General features: G+C 40.5%; 1 protein-coding gene across 2 annotated transcripts in view; it reads right to left on the bottom strand.

Annotated features, from left to right (window-relative positions):
* The window catches only part of scube3 (signal peptide, CUB domain, EGF-like 3), a 76,756-nt gene that overhangs the window by 16,281 nt on the left and 38,375 nt on the right, over positions 1–22,100 (bottom strand). The window contains exons 5-9 of one of the 2 annotated variants that reach the window (XM_085258533.1): positions 16,582–16,731; positions 15,014–15,130; positions 9,203–9,250; positions 1,930–2,046; positions 403–525 (exon numbers count right to left, since the gene is read on the bottom strand). In XM_085258533.1, coding sequence (XP_085114659.1) covers positions 403–525; positions 1,930–2,046; positions 9,203–9,250; positions 15,014–15,130; positions 16,582–16,731 — 555 coding nt within the window. The remainder of the gene's footprint in view (positions 1–402; positions 526–1,929; positions 2,047–9,202; positions 9,251–15,013; positions 15,131–16,581; positions 16,732–22,100) is intronic. The other variant, XM_085258535.1, reaches the window with a different exon arrangement.

Raw genomic sequence — 22,100 nt, 5'->3', positions numbered from 1 at the left:
CTGTCTGTCTTTTTTCAGCGTATTTTTCTGTGGTGGCTTTATTCATCCAAGAACCAGAGATTTAAGAGTTGGAGCCCCTAATTTCCTTCACCTGTGTTCAGCCATTGCAAATTCTTATTTGTTCTGTACTAGTTCTCCCAGGTCCTGCTGAGCAGCAGCTACCACTAAATATAAGGGACAAACATGCCAGAGAGGCCTGGTTTGGCTTCTCTGAAGGACAGAAATCTCCGAGCGCATATTTTTGTGGCATCGGGAGGCAACTGCTCTTTGTCGTAGTTGTCATTTAATGCAAAAAATCTCAGTCTATGAGACAAAGAGTGTTTAGCAGAAGCTTTGGAGTAGGAGTAAGTAGAGACAGTTTGTTTATTTAAGTGGCAAATGGCAACGAAACGGGCTACGTACCTTGGCAAGTTCTCTCATTGGTTAGCAGCTTGTAGCCTTTCTTGCAGCTGCACTCAAAGCTACCCACTGTGTTTCGACACACATGATCACACCCCCCATTGTTCAGACGGCACTCGTCAATGTCTGTGAACAGAAAACCATAACGAGGAGCGGATACATCAAATCACTCATCGCAGCTGCAAATGAGAGAGCGCTGAACTTAAACCTACAGCATGCAATTTTTTTGTCACTTGGAAGTAGGAAAAACCTGACGATGCGTTAGCACAGAGTGGCCTATTTACACACTCAGCAGACAAATAGAAACATCATCATTTATCAGTTTTCTGGGCTTATAAGAAAATACACACACACACACGAACGGCTTTAAAAAAGTTCTTAAATCTGAATAGTATGTTGGAGATGTATGTAAATGAGGCAGCTTGGACTAATAGTGCAAAACAGGACAGTCATTTCTGTGGAAATAAGCTTCAGGGGTTTCCTTGCTGGTCCTCGGATAGGCTAAAAATCAGCTTGCGTGTGACTTTAATGGAGTGCAGCTCTCACACAGTAAAGCCCCGAAGCAGTAAGGCCTCTAAATCATCATTGTCCATCTCCTTCCGATTATTCTGCTCTTTATTTCTGTAGCCAATACTGAATCGATATGTCATGTGCTGATCCCTGCTTTTCATGTTGCTCTGCCTTGGCAAGTTTGGCACCAGCTCTGATTAATTCTGAATCATCATCACAAATGAGGCATCTGTCTCTTGAGGGAGTCTTCATCATCTGGTTAAAATAAATGCATGAGAGATGGAATTAAATAATCCCATCCTTGCTTCATCTTTGTCTCAACTCCTCAGAAGTGCCTGGCCCGAAGCGAGCGTCTGTCTTCTTGTGCCAGTGCTGCCTGTGTTCATTTTGCTCTTGTTTCCTCTCAAACTAAACGAATACAAGCCAATGTATTTTTATTAGAGTTGTTAGTCTAACACTGTAAGCACACTGACACACTGCTATCCTGCTTTTGTTCACCTACATCCAATGTTTGTTTTCCCCAAGTCTCGATAATTCCACATAACATTCGGAGAGGATTAGAGATTGCACGAAGAAAAAACCACACACACACACAAAAAAAAACAAAACAAAAAAAAAAAACAGCAAAATTATGCAGGTTGCTTGAGTTGAGGATGCTCTGCCAACACTCACAAAGATGGCAGTGCAGAAGAAAACTGTCGGGAAAGCTGGTGCCATGACAAAATATTTCTTAAAATATGTTGTTGAAAAGCAGAAGGTAGTGATAGATCTGTGACACCTGTATGGATACAGACTAAATAACTTGTAGTTGCAAAAGAAAATGTGGTTTCTGCAGAAAATCTAACTGGCAAGTTACAAGGGGTTCTAACTTGGGTAGGAGTGAATAACTATTTAATCATTCCTGTTGGCTGCATGTGGAGAGAGAAGCTGGAAAAATGACAAGCAGGAGAATAATTTAGTGAGAGCTGGACAGGTGCAGCTTGAATGCTGCCTGCATCCATGGGCGATGGGTGGGAATACCTTTGCAAGTCTTGCGGTCTGGCTGCAGAGTGAAGCCAACAGGACAGCTGCAGCGGACTCCTGTCACTGAATCATGACATGTGCTATCACAGCCGCCATTGTTCACTGCACAGGTCTCTGCAGGGAAACACGCATTCAGTTAGATAAACCCCACAGAAAATACAAAGTAGATTCAGTTGTGACCTACTTATTTCTTCCAATTGAAACAGCAGACATGCATACTGGTGCAACTGCAAAAACTACAAGAAACACCATTATATACACCATTACTTTTGTGAACAGGCCAAGAGCAGCATGCTGATCAAGTGTTGAGTGGTAGAGAGGAAAAAAAAAAAGAGAGTAAAGATAGAAACAGTAATGAATGCAGCCAATGAAAGAGATTACCAGTCAGAGAAACAAAGAGTTTGTCAATAATGAAAGGAGATAAGTCATTAGGAAATATAGCTAACACAGCCAAACATGGGAACTTCACTTGTTGTGTCTGTCTGTGCATGTGTGAGGTATGTGAGAAGGTTTGTTTCTCTTTGGTAAAAGCAAATTATGACCTCCAAAAATCCTTTTGTACTGTAGGAAATGTCTCCCCTCCATTATAAAAGGGAGAATTTTCATTTGCAGACACATGTGGACGAAACCACCAGTTCCTTCCTGGTTTTGACAAAACCTTCCAGGCATTTTGGGGATAAAAAAGCAATTTCAGCTCCCCGGTCCCCATGTTGGCTAGGCTGATTTGAAAAAGGCAGGTAGTCAGTAAGGACAGGATAGCTGAGGTCTTTTCTCTAGACAGTGACAAATTTCACACAGACTTTAATTTTAAGTAACCGTACAAGACAGAGTCGCTCTAACATCCAAGATCAGTGGATGCCTACTACTTTTGGCATCCTTATGGATGGGCTCACACACTTCAGAACAACAACAAAAAAATAATAAAACAACAGCTATCACTTTAACTTTCTGTAAAGAAACCAGTCATGTACACATCTCATCACTTCTTTTTAATGGGCAGTGGGATGTTGGCTGGCAGCCCAGCACAGCTGGAATAGTCTAGGACTTCACGCTGGTAAGACGATGGCAGCTAACACACGCCACTAAAAAGGGAATGTAGCTGTTATTTCTTATTTTGTTAAATGAAGAACAAGCAACCCTTTGGGAAACACTTACCCTTGTCAGTTCTAAAATTAAAAAACTCCCTCAATATAAACTGCAACAGCCATAATCAAACTTCTCTCAAATTAAAATCTCAGTTAGAGACTAGAATGATGCATCAAAGCAAAACAGGTGCTAAAAGTGATGTAATTTAGTGTTTTACAGCCGTTTCTTGGAAAAAACACACAACACACAAGTGAATGCCATCGCTCAAGGCTAGACACGCTGTATCAATATACTAGGACAAGCTTGGAATAAATGTCAGTTCAGATGAAGCCATAAAAACAAGGTTTAAATAAAAATAAGAATTTTGACATTGAAATGACTAGGTCTAAATGCTAAACACCATTATAAAGGATGGTTGACATTTAGCTATACTTGTGACTCATTATATAAACCTGACTATATATAGTCTATTCTTCAGCCTGCTTGCTGGCTTCAACATCTGCCTGTTGCTGTACTGTATGCTGACATGAAGTCTGCTACAGGGTTTCTTGGATGACAAATAATTTTGCTATAATCCTTGTCAAGTAAGCCCTCTACCCAATACAAAACCCTACATGTGTTTTTGTCATAGTTTTTGGAGCGGAGTCGTGTAAAAGATGAAAATGTAACCAATAAAACTCACCACTGCTCACTTCAGTACATTCTGCAACATAATAACGTCTGCTAAAAATACCAAACTTTGATTAGTATTTGCTTTTCCTATGTAAATGACATTACTGAATCACATTTAAGATTTAATTTAATTCAATTTATAGAGCACCAAATCCTAACATTAGTCATCTCAGATCACTTTACAAGAAATCTTTCAATATTTTACACATTAACCATTCAGCAAGCACTTGGTGAGACCAGGAAAAAGAAGCCATCTGCCAAGGTAAATAAATGTTTATACAGTAGTACTGAGGTCTAATAGGGTTAGACTTTTATAAAAAATTAGCCCTTTGGCAGATTTTGACTTATTGACATACCATTTTGTCCATTATTACATCGTCCTATGGGTTTCCTTCTTTAGTCAGTTTTTCCAGTGGAATGCATTTCTTCTACTGTTTCCAGCCACTGATCTGTCCTCGGAGCATCACATTTTTGCCAGTTTCCTGTTACGGCCCTTTTACATGCAACAGTCAAAACTTTGAGGAGAGGTATACCCTTCCTTCGATCATAGCAAGTATCGGTCAGAAACAAAAACATTACTCTGGGATTATTAAGAATATACAAATACATGCTCAAAAATGAGAAGAATGTTATCCCAGAACAGCTGTAGTTTTATGCATGACCAAAAAATAAAAAATAAAAATCCCTTTGCCTGCATCGTCTCCAACATTGTGGTGTAATTGTTTACTTTCACGTGAGCGGTAATAAAAAAACCGATTAGGCTTTTTCATCCAAATTCTCTCCATCATTTAGAAGGACTTGAAGATTGCTTTGCCAATCACTCTCTGGCAAGTCAGAGATTTTAAAGAAGACCAAGCATGTGCCTGGATCCCCTGTTCGCTTAGAAGCCATATAGAGGAATAGAAGATGCCACGGTAAACCTGTTGAACTTAACTGCTAAAACATTTAGAGGGAAAGGTACTTCTGTCGACAAGATTCAGCCTCATATTTTAATCAAAAGGCTTATAAAACAGTTTTCAGTCTCATGGGTTGGATTTTTGACTTCTTGACTATTCCACTTGTCTCAATAGTTTATCCTGGAAGAGCAGAGCCGAGCGTAGCCAATCAGGTCTGCTCCTCGACTGGCTCCCCGCTGGGATGTGCGCTTTCACCTTTATCATTTATCTTGTCTGAAAACAGAACCATTTTAAAGTATGCAGATGGCTCTGTTATCTTTAGTCCGCCCCAGGATAATGAGAGCAGCCATGATGAGTTTGTTAAAGGGTCAGACAAATCCTACCTTCAATTAGATGTATTTAAATCAAAAGAAATGATCACTGATTTAAGAAAATGTACGTACAAAAGAGATCAGGTCCATTTAGAAACAGACTGGAGAATGCATTCAGTCTTATAAAGACTGAACTTTGAAGCAAACTGTGGAGTTATGTGTTAAAACGGGCACCAGCATCCGTCATGTTTGAAGAAACTTCGATAAACTTTTGACAAAACAACAACCATTTCATGTTATCATGCTTTCACTGAGACCAAACCATCTTTTCTTGGTCTCGTGGTTTGGATATTTATCTTTAAAGAACAGAAACTCACTCAGTAAAACTGTTAAATGGTCTAACAGGCTTATTGGTGAGCCACAGCTGAACCCAGCAACCCTGGTATGGATAGATTACAGCAGCTGGCTGGTTTGATTTTACTTGATGACTTGCACCCTTTATATAGAGTTTCAGTTTCTAATTAGCCATCATTCAGAGAAGAAGAAGAAAAAAAAATGGTTTTGCCATCTACCTGATGCTGTGTAAATTCTCCATTATCATTTCTTCATCTCACTCTCTTTATGTTGAGTTACGCTTATCTGTTGCCCATCATCTTTTTTATATATATATATATATATATATATATATATATATATATATATATATATATATATATATATATATTTATATTTATATTTATATTTATATTTATATTTATTTATTTATATTTATTTATTTTTTTTTAAATTTATTCATTCGAGGATGGATGACTCACTTACTGCAGGCCAGATCTACTTAGGACTACAAATGAGGCAACGTGAACCTGAACCTAAGAACGAAATGAAAGAATTCTTATAAATCTTTATAACAATTTATTTTTCTTAAATAAGACTGAGGTGGAATTTCTTTTTGAATGCGTTTCCATTACTATGTCTTCTCTTTGTAGTCAGTAAATCAGAGCGATGCTGCCTCTGATCCTCTGCAGGAGAATGATGGCTCACGATACGATACCCCAGTCACAACCCAGACTTGCGCGTGTAACACTGTGGGTTCGCATAATTGCAAAGTGCGAGCAGAGACGGTTGGCAGACGAGACGACAAGACGCTGTCAGGACATGCCTCCAAAACGCTTAGTCAGGCGGCCATTTCACCAAACTGTAATGATCATGTGTTAAGAGAGCAAAGAAATATTTTTGACATTATGGTTTTTGTGAAGAGAGGGGAGAGACGCGCACTCTGGTATGTTTGTCGGTTTGTGTGATTTGGATGCACACCAGCCACATCTACAGTGCGCTGGGCTGGGAGAGGCAATTACAGTAACAGTGGGCTGACTTTTCTAAATATCCTTCATTATAATCTGCAGGGTGTTTGCTCTGATGCTGGGCCTCTGTATTATATCTCATACAGAGAGCTTCAGCCAGTGTACACAAGCTTTTAACAGAAGCCACATGATTTTAGCTGTAGCACGTCTTCAGTTACATCAGCTTGTCATCAGACATTTATGACGACTGCAAACAAAAGACATCAAAGGATGAGGGGATAGAATTTAGCAAAACGCACAAGGCGAAGCCCGCTTTGGTGTTGATCGCTGATTGTCAGGTGGACGAACAAGCAGAAAACCATGCAGCCAGAGGAAAGTTACTCACATGGTACAGGGTTTCTCACATTAGGGGAGCGCTCTCTCAGTAAAATAAAGCCCACAATAAGAAAATAAAACTAAGGCTGTAAAAGTTCTGGCGTCTCGAGAAAGTTCTGGATTTGCAACCACAAAGTGGTACAGTAACAGAGAAAATTAGGAGACAAACCTTTTAAGCAGCATGCAAAAATATGTTTCTGGCTGCGTATGTCTCCATTTCAAGAAAAGAAAGAACCCTGAAACTGGGACACAAATATCTTAATATAGGTCAGACTGTTATACTGGAGAGTGTGAGGAACTCTGTGTTCGTGTACATACAACAGCAACAACTAGTAACTTAAAACACTCCCGGTTTGCTTCTTACCTTGAACGGGCTCCTACTCCTCTGAGAACAAGCCTTCTCCCTCAGTTTCTTACATGGTGTAATTAAATCGTAAATCTCTTTGATGTATCAAGGTTTGATATGTCTTCACAGATTTATGAGTTTATTTTTCCTGGCATCCTTGCCTGCATTTGTATTAAAACACAGCTCGTCCCGGAAATTGGGATGAATTGCATTAGTGATATTATCAAGGTACAATACCGATTGCCTGCTTTCCCCTCGACACGTGTTCCATTGTTCATTTTACAGCAAATGTAGTGGAACAAATTACTTTTGGCCACAACGTAGAAAAAGAAACACTGCAATTGATCATTTTCAGCAATTTTAGACACAAGTTTACATGTGTATGAAAAATCAAGTTGGGGAGTGTTCTGTGTTTTATCTTTTGTATGAAGCAGTGCTGAATCACGGACACGTTATTGGCTCCCTAATAGGCCGTGGTCATGGAGTTCGGGAACACCAAAGCTGAGTGTTTGGAAAAATTGCAAGCTTAATTTCACTCACATTAAAATACAAATAAAGACAAAGTCTTTGGTCTGTGCTCTTGATGTTTTGGAGTTTTAAAAAAAGACTACTTGCATTTGTGCTGGTACAGTACTGTGAACGAATAAATAGTTCACTCTTTCTGAAGGCCTTTCAAAGTTTGCCTTTGGAGATTGACTGCTTTTGAACTCATACTCACTCCAGTTCTTGTACCTAACCATTTTCAGAGGAATTTTTACTTTTATTTTTGGCTGTTTGTTAGGCCACTTAAACACCGACCTATGAATTATTCAAGAATAAAAAGGCAAGCGATCAAAGGAATAAACCAGTGTTGTGTCTACACATCACAGAAAAATTAGCGAAGACACAATTTTACATTGTATTTTCATTTATTATTAGGCTGCTATTGCTTATTATTCCTAGCAGCCTGTCACAAAAACATACAATTTGCTATTTTTTTTTTTAAATGCCACAGATAACTTAGTTTGACAGGTGTAAAATAGTATTTTTGCACCAACGGGGGGATTATCAAACACCTATACCCAAGATGCAGTTGGCACTTCAGCTGATCCTTCTACTGTTCACTGACGCCTCATCAAAAATGGTTTCAGTGGAAGGCTAACTGTCAAGAAGCCATTCATAAGGAAGGCAAAAAGGGAGAAAGGCTGACTGTATGTCCAATTAGGTACACAAATAGTATTTTTGCCACCCCCCCAGAAAGAGATACAACAGCGCGTTGCAGCCATCTTTAAAACAGGGTGGTTGCAGCTGTGTTACCTTGCAACATTGTCATCTGTCTTAATTTTTCAGCCTGTCATTGATCCCAAACACACTGCCAGTGCAGTAAAAGCATACTGGGAGAGGGGGGGGGGGAACCCACAGGTGAATACAATCAGTTATGGATTGGCCTCTCTAGAGGCCGGACCTCAACATTATGGGATCATCTTCACAGAAAACTGAGCAAAAGGCAGCCAACATCCATAGAAACGCTTTGAACATCTTTAACGAAGCCTGGAAAATTATCCTTAAAGACTACTTAAAGAAATTAAAGATGGCTTGCTTCAGAGAATAAATGTGATCATACCAAATATTGCCTTTCAGGCTTGTTAGAATTCCCCAAACTCTGTACTCTAGACTTTAAGTTACTGATTATATGGAAAAAAATTGTCCCCATGTGTGATTTATCATCATCATATACTATATAATTAGGTTAGATATAATTAGATGGTTAACATTTCATCGAGAATGCTGCTTCATGGAGAATGTTTTGCTTCACCCAAAAGCAGCATTATATGGGTTTTCATTTTGGCATAAAAAGGAAATAGAAAATCTGCCGGTTATTAACTTCTTAATGAAACCATTTGAGAATTACCGAGGGGAAATTTCCCGATTGTAGCGCCTCATAATTTATAAGCATATCAGTTGTTGGAAGCATCAGATAAATATAGCAGAGCAAAAGCTACAATACTGGAAGGTGGCAAATATTAACCACCTTTCTGTATCTCTATAATTTTGTATCTTGCTCGTACTGCTGGTCAGTGGCTCCCTGTTTGCAGCTGTGTTTTGAAAAGGAGTGGTTTGACACAGGCAGTGGGTGTTATTGAGAGGGCATTCACAGAAAGGAGAGGAAGGTGATTAGGTCAAGGGTCAAAGGGACGATGTGGTAAGGGGAAGGGCCTGATCAGTGTCTTCTAGGTTAGCCTCCACTATTCACCACACCTACATACCCCCAGAGAGAGAGGAGTCAGAGGAGCACATATTTACCATTAGGGAACAGCTGTGGGGCTGCCTGGGACTGGACACTCCTCTCCCCTGCATGCACGTACACACACGCATGCACACACACACACAGTTAAAACACCACTTTAGTTCTATGTACATTTAAACCACAAAGGATTTGTGTCTTACACCAAGCAGTTCTCACTCCTGACTCGTCACATACTGACACTTTGTTAAGACCCATTAATGTCACATTTTAATGCACCGAGTGTCATTCTGTCATTTTTTAATACAGAGGGTAATCTGAAAGATTTCGATAGGTTCCTCACCTTCTTATGTCTGGTTTAGGCTACATCGTATCAACTGTATTATGGCCCAAACTGTACAGAAGATCATTTTATCCTGAAAAATGTGTCTTAAATCTCTATGACTGTTGAGTTATTTCTGTAATATGAGCACAAATCTACACCAGTCATTGAAAAACTAAATATAATGAAGCAAAAGAGGAATTAGGTTGGTGGTGTAGCAAAGTGGAACTGCCAAATGGTGTAACACCATAGACAAGCCAGTGTCATTAACGTCACTTTTTATTTTTTTACATTCCTTCCCCCAAAATAGCAAGCATATGCCCTGCTCCCTAATGACATCACAAATGTTGTGGAAAAACTGCAAGCATGACTGATCACGGAACAGTACCTAGTCTGTTGTGTCTCTCAGTCACACAAAAAAATATATATTTTATGACTATAATTGCAAAATCTGATGAGTGGCCAGACAAAAACACTGTCTTGTCTGAAACTGGTCTGAAGTAGACGCCATTAAACTGTAGGCAAATGTGCTCTGTTGGCATTGTTACTGTCGCAGAATGAAAAACTGATGTAACCAAGAAGCAGAGATGCTTTTTGCAGACAGGAAAAGTTTGCCTTTGAACTTTTGGCAATTTTGCAAAACACTGTATTTTAACCTTTAATCACCAACCATCATCTTTTCCTAACCTTGGTTAGTTAACCCTAACCCATAAGCCAAGTTTATTGCCCTATCATTGCCAAGAAGCTACAGGGGGAAAATAAATCAAATCAAATTATAACAAATTTATTTAAAAAAAACAAAATGGCCCATAGACTGTACATAAATGATGGATGTATCCAGACTGAAGTATCCGTTCTGCTTTGGAAGACTCCGCTTGGGCATTTCAGTCTCCATCACCATAAACTCATCAGGAAAAACTCTACTCAGGTCATAAATGAATTTTGACAAGGATGATGTTTATTTATTTGGACATTTCTGCAATCAAATGAGTCGCCCCCTGCTGGTGATTAGAAACAGTAGACTTATGGCACTTTGTCACTGGCTTCAATTTATGCCCTTTAAAATGTGACCAAAATGGGTCCTGAAAAATCATCATTATCTGACGAGTTGCCAGCAGCAGTGAGCTGGCTATGCAAAATGAGAACTAATTTGATGCTCTGCACCTTATTCCCAGCATCATGGTAACTCTGTTTCCCAATCCATTCTTACTGGAAAATAAATACTGTGTGAAGACAGCCTAACACCTTTAATGGGAAATGTGTTTGTTTCTTTCTTTATTTCTTCTTTTACAGAGGGATGGGGGAGGGGAACACCCTGAAGACATGGCCTTTACCACCATTCTCCTGCTGCACAGTTAATGGAGGGGATTGTTTTTACCTTGATAAAGATGGGCATATTTTATTAATGGCATGGAACACAATCTTGTGTATTTGAAAGCAGACACAGTGGAAAAGTCAACTGAGAGCTGGATATTTTGGTATTTATTTTTTTATTTTTTTTATTTTTTATTTTTATTTTTTTTAAACGTAGGTCATGAAAACCGTTACTGAATAAATGCTTTTCATTTTTCAGGTTTGACACACTGTTGCCTCAGCACACATTGAGCTTAGCCTGATAGTTGGCACAGCCACAAACGGCACAACTTGTTTCTGATCTCCGCAGCATGTCAGAAAAATGCTACAAGGCCACTTTTTCAGGTCATCCAACTATCGCTGGGTAGTAGGAGGCTGAGGTATGTTCACATTATCCCATTTACCGAGTGACAGGTTGTGCTCACACGTTATATATTTCCAGAAGGCTTCAGAACACTCACCAACTCATACAGAAACCAGTTCAGTGAAATGAATAACGAGAATTAATGAAAAGCATCATGGAGTAGGGAATAAGGTGGATTGCATGGATGATAAGGGACTGCCTCTCTTGCATTAAACAAATCATTAATGTTCATTTATGCTGGAAGGTGATAATGACATTAGAGAATGACATTATGCTGTTGCAAAAGAAAACAGGCGCTCGCTGGTAACAAATGAACAAACAGATTAATCATTTCCAAATCCTTTCAACAAACTGATAATGAAAGTTCTTGCTCTAAATTAAAGGGTGACATTTCAAGGCAAAAGTGTTACCTTGCAACATGCACTCATGCAAATACATATTCCACATAGCGCAAAGAAAAGGCAGCAGGATCGTTTGTGTGTGAGATGAGGCTTTTGCTAGTTAGTATGAGCACTGTGAGCCTTGACAGACAGACAGCGAGTGGTGGTTAGTGCCGCAAGCTGAAAGTCAGGGACAGCCAGATTCATTTCTGCACTTTATAGGGTCTTTTATGGTCAGATCATTTCAGAATTAATGTTGTTAGGCTGTTAAGTCAAGTCTCTAAACACTGTCAGTGGCCTAGCCATTTAATTTATGTGGTGCCAATAAAAATAATTTCAGAAAGCATTACTGTCCTTTTGTTTTCATCTCCTCTGTAATTTATGTCAAATTATGACTTTTAATTGACTGGCTTTTACTTCAACAAACTGCTCCAGCAAAACTTGCTCAGCGAATGCCATTTCTACAGTCGTCTGAGTGTATATTTAGCTTCAACTTCACACTCAACTACAGGCACACATTTTAGTATGCAGTCCATGCACACTCACCCATGATATAGCTAGGGTGGAGGACTGGGTGCACATTGCCGAATAGAAAATGGCTGTCTGAGACTAAAATTGCAGGAAGATTTTTGACTCTTATCCCTGCATGAATTATTTTAAATCACTCACGCACACCCCTGTAATTAAAGCAGGTATTCTCTGAATTGGTCACTCTAGAGTCCACAGCCCTTTTAAGGTGCCAGATGAAGAAGTAGATGTTAGATGCACAAGTCAAACTGTAACACTGTAAAGCATGCAGACTTCACACCTAGAGCCATGGTTCCACCAATGTGTCCCAATCCCAACATGCAGCATCCAGAAACAGTAATTCTCAGCGCACAGAGGACAGGGCACAGCGAGACACGTCTGAATACACCGCAGACCACCCGAAATGAGAGCAATGTGTTTATGTTATGGGCATGTGCCTGAATACTGCATGTGTTTACATGCATGTGATGCATGCATGCAGGATATGTACTGTATGTTTGTGTGGTTGTTTGTATAGCTTTCACTTTGTATTATAAAATGCATCTCTCAACTCTCTTTGTGTGCGTGTGTGTGTCTTACGTAGTGTGGACAACTCTTCAGATGATTGAACTCCTGAGAATGTCTGCATCTGACTGCGATTTGTGGATGTTTATGATTTGCTGTGCTAACATCATGAATGCTTCCACATGATGGCCGCTCCTTTCCGATACCTGGACTTCACTTGATACAAAGACCGTGAAGAAAACGGGTTTTCTAGAACTGTTGTGAAAAATCTGACTTTAAGGAGCGTGTGTTAGTGTATGTGTGAGTGAGAGGGGATGTGTGCCACCCGTCAGCCTTCCTGATACAAACATTTTCAGCTAGAGCATCATCAGAGGTGAGAACAGAGGGATAAAGAACAAACACTTCCAAATAGAAAGGCATATGGTGCATTATTACAAAATGCATCACTAAGCACAGGGAGGGAGATTCATCACAAAAATGAATGAAAATGTGCAGAACTCGTATGAAACACCCGGGAAAATAGACTAAAGAGTGAAGGTAAAGCATACTGAAAGAGCCCACCTGCCTAACAACAAAGCCACTGACAAGGCAAAAGCTGCTTTGCAATAATTTACTTTGCTGTTGCTTTTGGATGAAGTATGAGGAGACTAAATCAATCAATAGTGAGGCTAAACAGGCGTGTATTTTCACGTTGTGCTGTTTCTATGGATACCCTCTACTGTCTATAAATCATTTACTATTGCTGAATGCGTTGGCTGAAAGGGTATTATCGCTGCATGTCATGCAGACATGGAAAAACACAATAAACCCAGTGCGCCCTTTTTTCTGACTTTAAGAACAATGATGTTAAAAACAATACAATATTGTAATATTAATTTAGAATTTAAATTGATCCACTGGCTCAAAGGCAGATTTTTTGCTTTTATACACTGAAAAAAATTTTTTTTTGAAAATTCTGTTTAAAAGCAGAGCTGTATTTATTGCGTTTTGTTTTCACTGGAGGGATAAAGTTATTGTATTATTCAATTTATTTATGAATCTTTCATTGTCTTAGAAACCCCCACAGAGTTACTTATAGTGCATAGCAGCAGTGCCTCATTGAATAGCTTCCAACCTTCTTGTCAATCACTCTCTCGCCTGTGGTTCACGATGCAGAGTGTTTGTTTTATTGAGGTTTTATTCTCTATTATGGAGTTTGTCAAAAGAAGCGCCCCTGTGCCCTCTCTCCACCACTGTAACTCTAGAGTCTGTGGGGGGAAATCAGAGATTTTAACTGGCTGACTGCTTCCTAATCTGGCAAACCAAATGTAAATTTCTTTCTGCCTTGAATAAGACTGGTAAAGACGTATAATTTTGTTGCGGACGACTTTGTGGCATCCTCTTGGCCTAGGACAGTACAGCAATAATGACAGGTTGGCTGACCAGACCTTGACACAGGTCTGGCTCTCATCAGGGCTGCGGTATTAAAGGAGATCCAGAAACACTGAAATGATCAGCCACTACCCAAACCAGGCTCTCAGACTTAGCAGCCACCGAAACCGAGCAATCGCCTCACCAGTCTGCTCTGCAGGCGAACCTAAACATGCTTTTCTTCATAGGAATACGCCTCATCCAAATTACTTAGGCTCCAATTACAAAAATTTGTCCTAAATGGGTTTGTAGTGTAAACAGAAACTATTAATGACACTCTGGTTAAATAGGTGGATAAAATAAAAGGTCTCTCTGCAGCAGCAGTCAGTCTCAGATTTACACCTGAACAAGTTTTTAATGTTCCATGGTTGCTGATGAAAAATCTGTGCATTTCTGCATGGCTAGGCTAGATACATGTTTACATAGACCTGCGCTTCGACTCTTCTGCAACTCACAGCTCCCATCTGATTTAAAACTGCCCTTCACAACAGCTCAATATGCCTGAGTAGCTGAATGATTTTTACTCAACATAAGTCAACTGAGGCAAACACTGATAAATGCCAGTGGAAGGTTAGGTCAGGCGTTTGAGTTAATCCCCAATGGGAAGCAGTGGAGGAAATGACCCAAGGGCTAATAGAAGGTGTGTGTCTGACATGGCTGAGAAAAACAGAGGAAAAGGCACAGTGTCCAGTAAAAAGGAAGAGGAGAAGCCAAGGCAGATGCAGGGGCTGAGAGGTTACTGGAGCAGCAGTAGGAGAGGGAAAAGCACAGTGGGTGGTAGCCTTTTGTCCTTGCATGTCACAGATCAAGAGAAAGGCTCAGGGATACAGTTATTTTAACGAGGCCTGTTTCTCAACTTGCATTTTATCACATAAAACTCATTTCAAACGTTAATTAAATTTGCTGTGGGAAATTGGGTGCCAAGCTAATCATTTGTAATTTCACATTTTCTCATTCAAAAACTATTATTTCTTCCCCTTGGTAGCTGCATTGGGGTGAGATGACTCACCTACACAAGTCTTTCCATCGCTGTGCAGGACAAACTTCATGTGGCAAGAACACTTGGGGCCCTGGTCAGTCTCCTCACAGATGTGCTGGCAACCCCCATTACCGTAGTTGCACGTCACTGGGAAAGGACACGTAGTTAACACAAATGGTACTTTGAGGATTACGCACAGTCTAAGTTATTCATTTGAAAGTCAGTGTGGAGAGGAGAGAGGAAACAGAGGGGGAGAGATGGCATGACACGAAAACAAAATATGCACATTTAGATGGGACAATCTAACACACACTCTTTCTCTGGGCCATATGCTCTGTGACGTAAACACTGCAGGCTCAGTTTAGCCCTCTTTAAAATGTGCACAGAGTAATGTTTCCGATGGAGTTTCTCGAGGTGAGCTGAAAACTGAAATGATTACAGAGGCAAGAATGGCGCTTGGAGCTACCATGATTATCGTTTAACCTCAGAAATTGTACAATAAGACGCTAACAGCGCAATAAGAGCTCTGAAAACTAATGCAACCTCTAGACATCCAACAGCATCGTCTTTGTTTATTCAGTGCTATTTACACCTGGACTTAGATTAAGGTCAAAATCTGTGCAGCATAATACTAGGTAGAGCGTGTATGGATTTCCATATTCCCCACCTCAGGTTCTGAATCCATGTTAATTAAATAAACTCCTCTTGGTTAATTAATTTATATCTCCCACTTAATCTTTTTATCCTCCTGACTACACTGAAGGTTGGAGTTGGAGAGGTCACGTTTTTAAACTCACCAACACTCAACGAGCAAGCAGCTGAGCTTTAATCCTTTTCATTCATTCTACAAAATATGCAAAAGCTTTAAAGTCATTAAAACACTATACACGTAATGACATTTCATAAGTACTAAGTAAAATTTCCGGTCGAAGTTTCTGCGTTCAGGCGAGGGGAGCGTTAAGTTTGGCACTTTTAACACACCTGTGATGACAGAGTGAAAAAGAGCACGAGCGAGCCTAGGCTTCTACCGCCATCCTGTCTGCACCCTACCATCCCTGCGCCTTTTGCCCTTTTCCTGGGCTGTCACAGAAAAACTATAGAATAACACTTCTCCAATCCTTATCCAAACACAGACAAATCCCCCATCAGCCCTGGCCCCAGCTCTGACAGGATGATCTCGGTTGCACAGCAACAGGAAGTGTGCACTGTCCGTCAGAGCAGTCCCCTTCGAGTAACCTCCACATGCTTGCCCCGGTTGTGTAAATGATTGCTACTCATCTGATAAACATGTTTTTCTTTACAAGGACTATTCCGAAGATTAGTCACGGCTTGGTAATGCAACATAAATGTCAGTTGCCAACTTCAAATGTGATGGAAGGCATTTGTGGAATGAGTGCAATTATCCATAATCGGCTAGTTTCCAACCCAATCACCTTTTCATGAGGAACCTATAAACCATCCTTCTGACGTGTTTCCCTGTGTGTGTGTGTGTGTGTGTGTGTGTGTGTGTGTGTGTGTGTGTGTGTGTGTGTGTGTGTGTGTGTGTGTGTCTTTAATAGAGGGAGTAACTAAAAATGCTTCAGGTTGAGACGACTTACGCTTGCAGTCCTTCATGTTACGTGTGAGCTGGAATCCCGGTCGACACTCGCAGGAGATGCCACCCTTCTGCGTTTCCCTGCAGATGTGTGCACACCCATGATTCTTGTCCATACAGGTGGGTCCCTCGTTTTTTGTGCCATCTGGTTGCACTACGAAGGAAGTTTTAGACAGAATTTTAATCGCAACTGCCCAACAGACAATTTTTCTAAAGCCAGAGATCACTGACTAAACTAAGAATTTGACTTTTAATTAGAAAACACAGAAGACATAAGTGGGGTGGAAAAGCCTTGCTCAGATGCCTTGCACACATTCTACCCTTCAGTGCCTCATGTGCCTACTGGTGGTTACTGATATGCCCAGTTACCCCTTTACAAAGACTCAGGCCCTTGTTGGAACATGCAGGCTATAAAAAGGAGGCTGCCTGCAGAAAGGATAAAACTCCCAGCAGGAGCTGATCCCGTAGACCTGTAATTTTAATTGAGGTAATCCCCCATAAAGAAAAGAACACAATGAAAAACCCTTCTTGGTTAAATTCTCCCTGTTGAGACTGAGATCAAAAGGGATTGCGCTAAAGGAGGGGTGTCAGTGCACATTTTCATGAGTCATCAAGGTTGAAGCACTTCAGTAAGAGCACGACAAAACCCCACATACAACACAAAATAAAAGACACTGAAAAAAGTGCCTTTCATCATTTAAAGCTTTACTTAACATGACACACAATGATGCGTCATTTCAGTGTGATGTATAAATGGTTGATGAACGGGCACAACAGACACCCAGCATACATTTCCATCCCTCGTGTCATAAATTATAACACAAATGGTGCAGTGCTCTCTGCATAAAGCTGACATCTTTGCAGAATACGACTGATATTCGACTTATTCGTTGTGAAACCTTTCCTCCACTACAGATGCAGTGACAAACCTCAGCTCTCAGGCTCATTAAAAACCAAACAGATCTCCATCCTTTCCTTTCCCTTTCCTTTCCTGGGGTACAGGGAGGCAGTGAGCAAAAGACATCTCCATTAATGTCTCATTAAATCTGCTGTCACGCTGAAGGGTGTTTGGAGGTCTAACTTTTTTAATTAGCCAACTTTTTGCTATATATTGATGCATTTGCATATGTGCATGTAAGTGTCAACAGCTAGTAAAGAACATATAACCTTGTGCACTCTTCCTGAACACTGGAAATGTAGAGGCTCAGTTTTGTAGAGTGTATGTAGAGTCTTGCCAGCTATATGCTGTCATATAGTAAACTCCTTGTTCCTGCCTCAGGGGTTATAAAGAGAAGGCAATCTCAGTTTGACAGAACAAGTTTTTACATTATTCTGTCCCTAACTACCCATTTGTCTGCCACAATAACCTCCCCTGATTATGCCCTTTTGTTTTCCAGATGTTTTGCCAAAAAGAAGTACCCTCTTATTTTATACATTTCCACTCATGGCTGTTGTCAGGAATCCATTCCGAGTCTCTCTTTGCCTCAAGGAGCTGACAACGTGAATGTGATAGACAATTCTGACCCCCTTGTTAAATACTGTCCATCACTTTAAGTCTGTCAACAAGTGTCACAAGGTCATGCAATCCTCTCAGACTTTCCTGTCTGAGCTGTTGATGTTCTGGCAGACAGGGTGAACTATTAGACACCAACTGCAACAACAGCTTTCCCGGGAGCACAAAGACTCGGCGCTAAACAAACACTGAGCCAAAAGGAAAAAGGGCACGGCTGAGCGAAGTGAACATGAATGAGCATCAATAGAGCAGCTGCTTTAAAGCACTGCAAATTTCCCCGTGAGTCATGTGGATATTTAAGTAGGATATGGAATTCAATGGTCCCCTTTCTTGACTGCGTCTATCTGAGGCCAGAGCAAGAAACATACCGCTCTGAACTTAACAAAGGATTGAATTTCCAGCTACTCCCAAATGGACCAAAGATTATTTACTAAGGTTGTATTATGAATCCCAAACCTCACTTCACTCTCCCTTCATTTTTATGCAGCCCCTCTACCCCAATGCTACAGACCCATCCATCAATAACATGTCAGGTTGGGGCCAGAACCTAGGCCTTCGACTCTCTGAGGACCAATAAAAGGCAAAGTGTTGACACAATGGCCCTTTTCTCCAGGCTAGTCTCACCTATCATCCACCATGTGCACTTTCTTCTAACTTGCTGCCAAAAGCCTCCAGTTTTTATCATTACTAAATGATGGGAAGCAGAAAGAAAAACATGCTTTTATATGGAGTTGGACAGGAAAGCAAAGAAGAGAAATAATACGACTTAAAAAAAAAGAAACACACATGCCATCATCCACTAACACAATGTGCTGAGCCATAAAACATTACTCTATATGTAGAAAGTAATAAAAACTATCACAGGACACTTTATAGGCAGAAAACTGGACAGGAAATAGAGTCTAAAGTCTTGGAACAGAGCAGGAGACACTCAAGATGTGATGGTTTTTCACCCAAGCTCAAACAGGATAGGCATTTTCAAAAAGGAAATATTTCAGGATAGGTATTTTCTTCCCTTTGTGCAAGAAAAGAAAACACAGAAATTAAAGAAAATGAAATAACCCTAGTTTTTTCTATTACAACAATTTGTGACCTCAATACCAAACGTTTAGTTCAGCGGTCCCCAACCTTTTTTGCGCCACGGACCGGTTTATGCCCGACAATATTTTCATGGATCGGCCTTTAAGGTGTCGCGGATAAATACAACAAAATAAAACTAGTACCGGTACCGAAAAAAAGAAAATTTATTCATAACACACATGAAAAGACCAAGGAAAACCGAGTAAACGATAAAAACGATAACTAAATAACGCTGAAAACCGATAAAAACCCTGAAAACTATACATTTCACACCTGAGCATCAACTCTCGCGGCCCAGTACCAAACGACTCACGGACCGGTACCAGTCCGAGGCCCGGGGGTTGGGGACCGCTGGTTTAGTTCATTACTAGAAATAACGCATTAGGAGCAACAGCAGATGTTGAAGGGATAGCGAGGGATTTAGAGGAAATATACTCTCTATAAAAAGAAGGCATATCCAACATCTAATTATTAATTCATTTCTTTGGACGGTGGGAGGAAGCCGGAGTACCAGGAGGGAACCCACGCAAACACACGGAGAACATGCAAACTCCACACAGAAAGACCCCGGCCTGATGGTGGAATTGAACTCAGGACCTTCTTGCTGTGCGGCAACAGTGCTAACCACCGTGCCACCGTTGCCACAAGGTTGCTTGTGTACAAAGAGAGCCTTTTTTCCCCTGTGACATCCCCTTTTTTTCTGAACATGTGAACTTATTCTGATCTATGATTAGCAGAATATAATAATAATAATAATAATAATAATAATGGCATTATGTCGGATCATATTCAGGGGTGGGATAGCTCTAAAACAATCACTGAATGCACATTTGTAAATATAGCTTTAGAAGATATATATGGTATTATAATCTACCTGGAGTAGTCAGTTGTTCATGTCTGGTGAAAGCTGCCATGCTTAAAAATTGTTTAACTGGAATTCAATCAAACTTCTGAGGTTTATTTTATTCATATGAGTGAGCTACAATCAAAGTTAAGAAAATACATAAATATATATATAAATTAAGGCTCTAACCATGGCCATAAAAAAAGTATATATTGGGGGTAACTGTGACCGAGGACCTGTCCTGGGGCAACCATATCACCTCAGTTGCACGGAAAGCCCAACAGCGCCTCTACTACCTGAGGAGACTGCGGAGCGCACACATTCCCAGATCTCTGATGTTGAACTTCTACAACTGTGCCATCAGCAGCGTTCTGACGTATGGATTTCTAGTGTGGTTCCCCAGCTGCACCAAGGCCGATCAGCAAGCACTCCAGCGGGTGGTGAAAGAAGCTGGCAGAATTATTGGAATAAGTCTGCCAGAGATCAGTAATATCTTCCCCACTCGCTGTCTGAGACGGGTGCACAGTATCCTGCGGGACCAACATCACCCTGCGCGCCACCTTTTCCACCTGCTTCCCTCAGGGAGAAGGTACAGGTCTGTACAGGCCAGAACATCCAGACTGGCCAACAGCCTGTATCCACAGGCTGTGAGGCTCCTGAACTCTCTGCCCCCCTCTCACGGACAATAACCATATCCAACTTCTTAATAGCACTGAACTTACTTGTCAGGTTCTCATGTTTACTTGTCATGTTCTCATGTTGTTGCTAAGGATTGTCTTATTGCACTGGAGTCACACTGGGTTAAATATTTACACTTGGGTTTTAAGGGGTATTTATTATTTTCTTCATTATTTTATTTACGGGTTGTACGGAAGCCCCAAATGCAATTTCATTGTTCTCTGACAATGACAATAAATAAATAAATACTAAATATTGACTATAACACAGTTTTATAGAACCATTACAGCTCTAATCCCAGTCCTAATCTCATCACTCATTCCAGGAAGCCGATAAAGAAAAAGTAAAAAAAATGTTTTTACATTCATCAGGTCCCATCGTTCCAAATATCAAAGAGAAATTAAAAATGAATCCCATGGAAGAGTTCAGGTCTTAGGAGGTTAATTGCCAGTATTCTTACACTAAAGTAAATGAACAGAAACCGCATGATCCTCCAGGATAAAGTCTCACTCGTTTTGTGTGTTTGTCAATAAGAGGAACTTCAGCTTAATATGTGAGATCAGCCACAGTGCCTGCAGGACACAGCTTTAGGTGCAGGTCACATCCAAAAGATACCTTTCTGAAAACCATCAGTTCAGGACAATGAGTAGTGAAGGTACCTAAGGATTTACTGATGATAGAAACTCCACTGGACAGGTCAGTCTAAATGGATAGCTGTGTGGAGAGACTGACTGGCACTCAAATCATTTTCTAAGCCTGGGGCTTGCTGGCTTAGACAGTGCAGTTAACTCCACATCTTGCGAGCTACAAATGAACAAGCTATTTCTGCTGCCCTCTTATAACCCATACTGGCTCTTTAATAAATTGCAAAACTTGACTTATGTACCATTTTTTTAAAACATCTCTATCTTGCCAGAAACAATTTTACTGGACTGTATGTTACACAACGGAGCTAGGGACTCTGTAGGAGCCTGCAGCTCCTTTGAGATAAAACCAGCCTATGAAGAAAATAACCATAAACTATTGACAGCAGGATATGAGTTTTAACACAACATGAGAAACTAAGCCAAAAAAAGAAGAAGAAAAAAATAACACTTAACAAATCCAACTAAAGTGCCAACTTCTATGAACTTCAAACAAAAGATTGAAGGAGGCCGCAAGTTCTTCACCACAGCGCTGCAAACCCTCTTAAACCTGAGAACCATGTAGTGGGGAGACTGAAACAATGGAGATGAAGTAGTGGAAAGCATGCCAAGGGTTTATGGTCTGCTCTTAGTGCCCCAGGGCAGTGAAAATAGGGCTCGTGGTCCGTGCTGAGCTGCTGTCATACATATCAGAGGGGAGTCGGTCCCCCTCTTTTGGGGAGAACGTTAAGCAACAAGCTAGCGTTGGGTGGATACAAACTGAA

The sequence above is a fragment of the Mchenga conophoros genome, linkage group LG20 (assembly GCF_057382185.1).
Source record: "Mchenga conophoros isolate Kocher_MC1m ecotype Shallow Benthic linkage group LG20, M_conophoros_male_GT1.1, whole genome shotgun sequence".
Classification (NCBI taxonomy): Eukaryota; Metazoa; Chordata; class Actinopteri; order Cichliformes; family Cichlidae; genus Mchenga; species Mchenga conophoros.
Note: the sequence above shows the minus strand (reverse complement) of the source record. Positions and strands in the feature narration are given on the sequence as shown.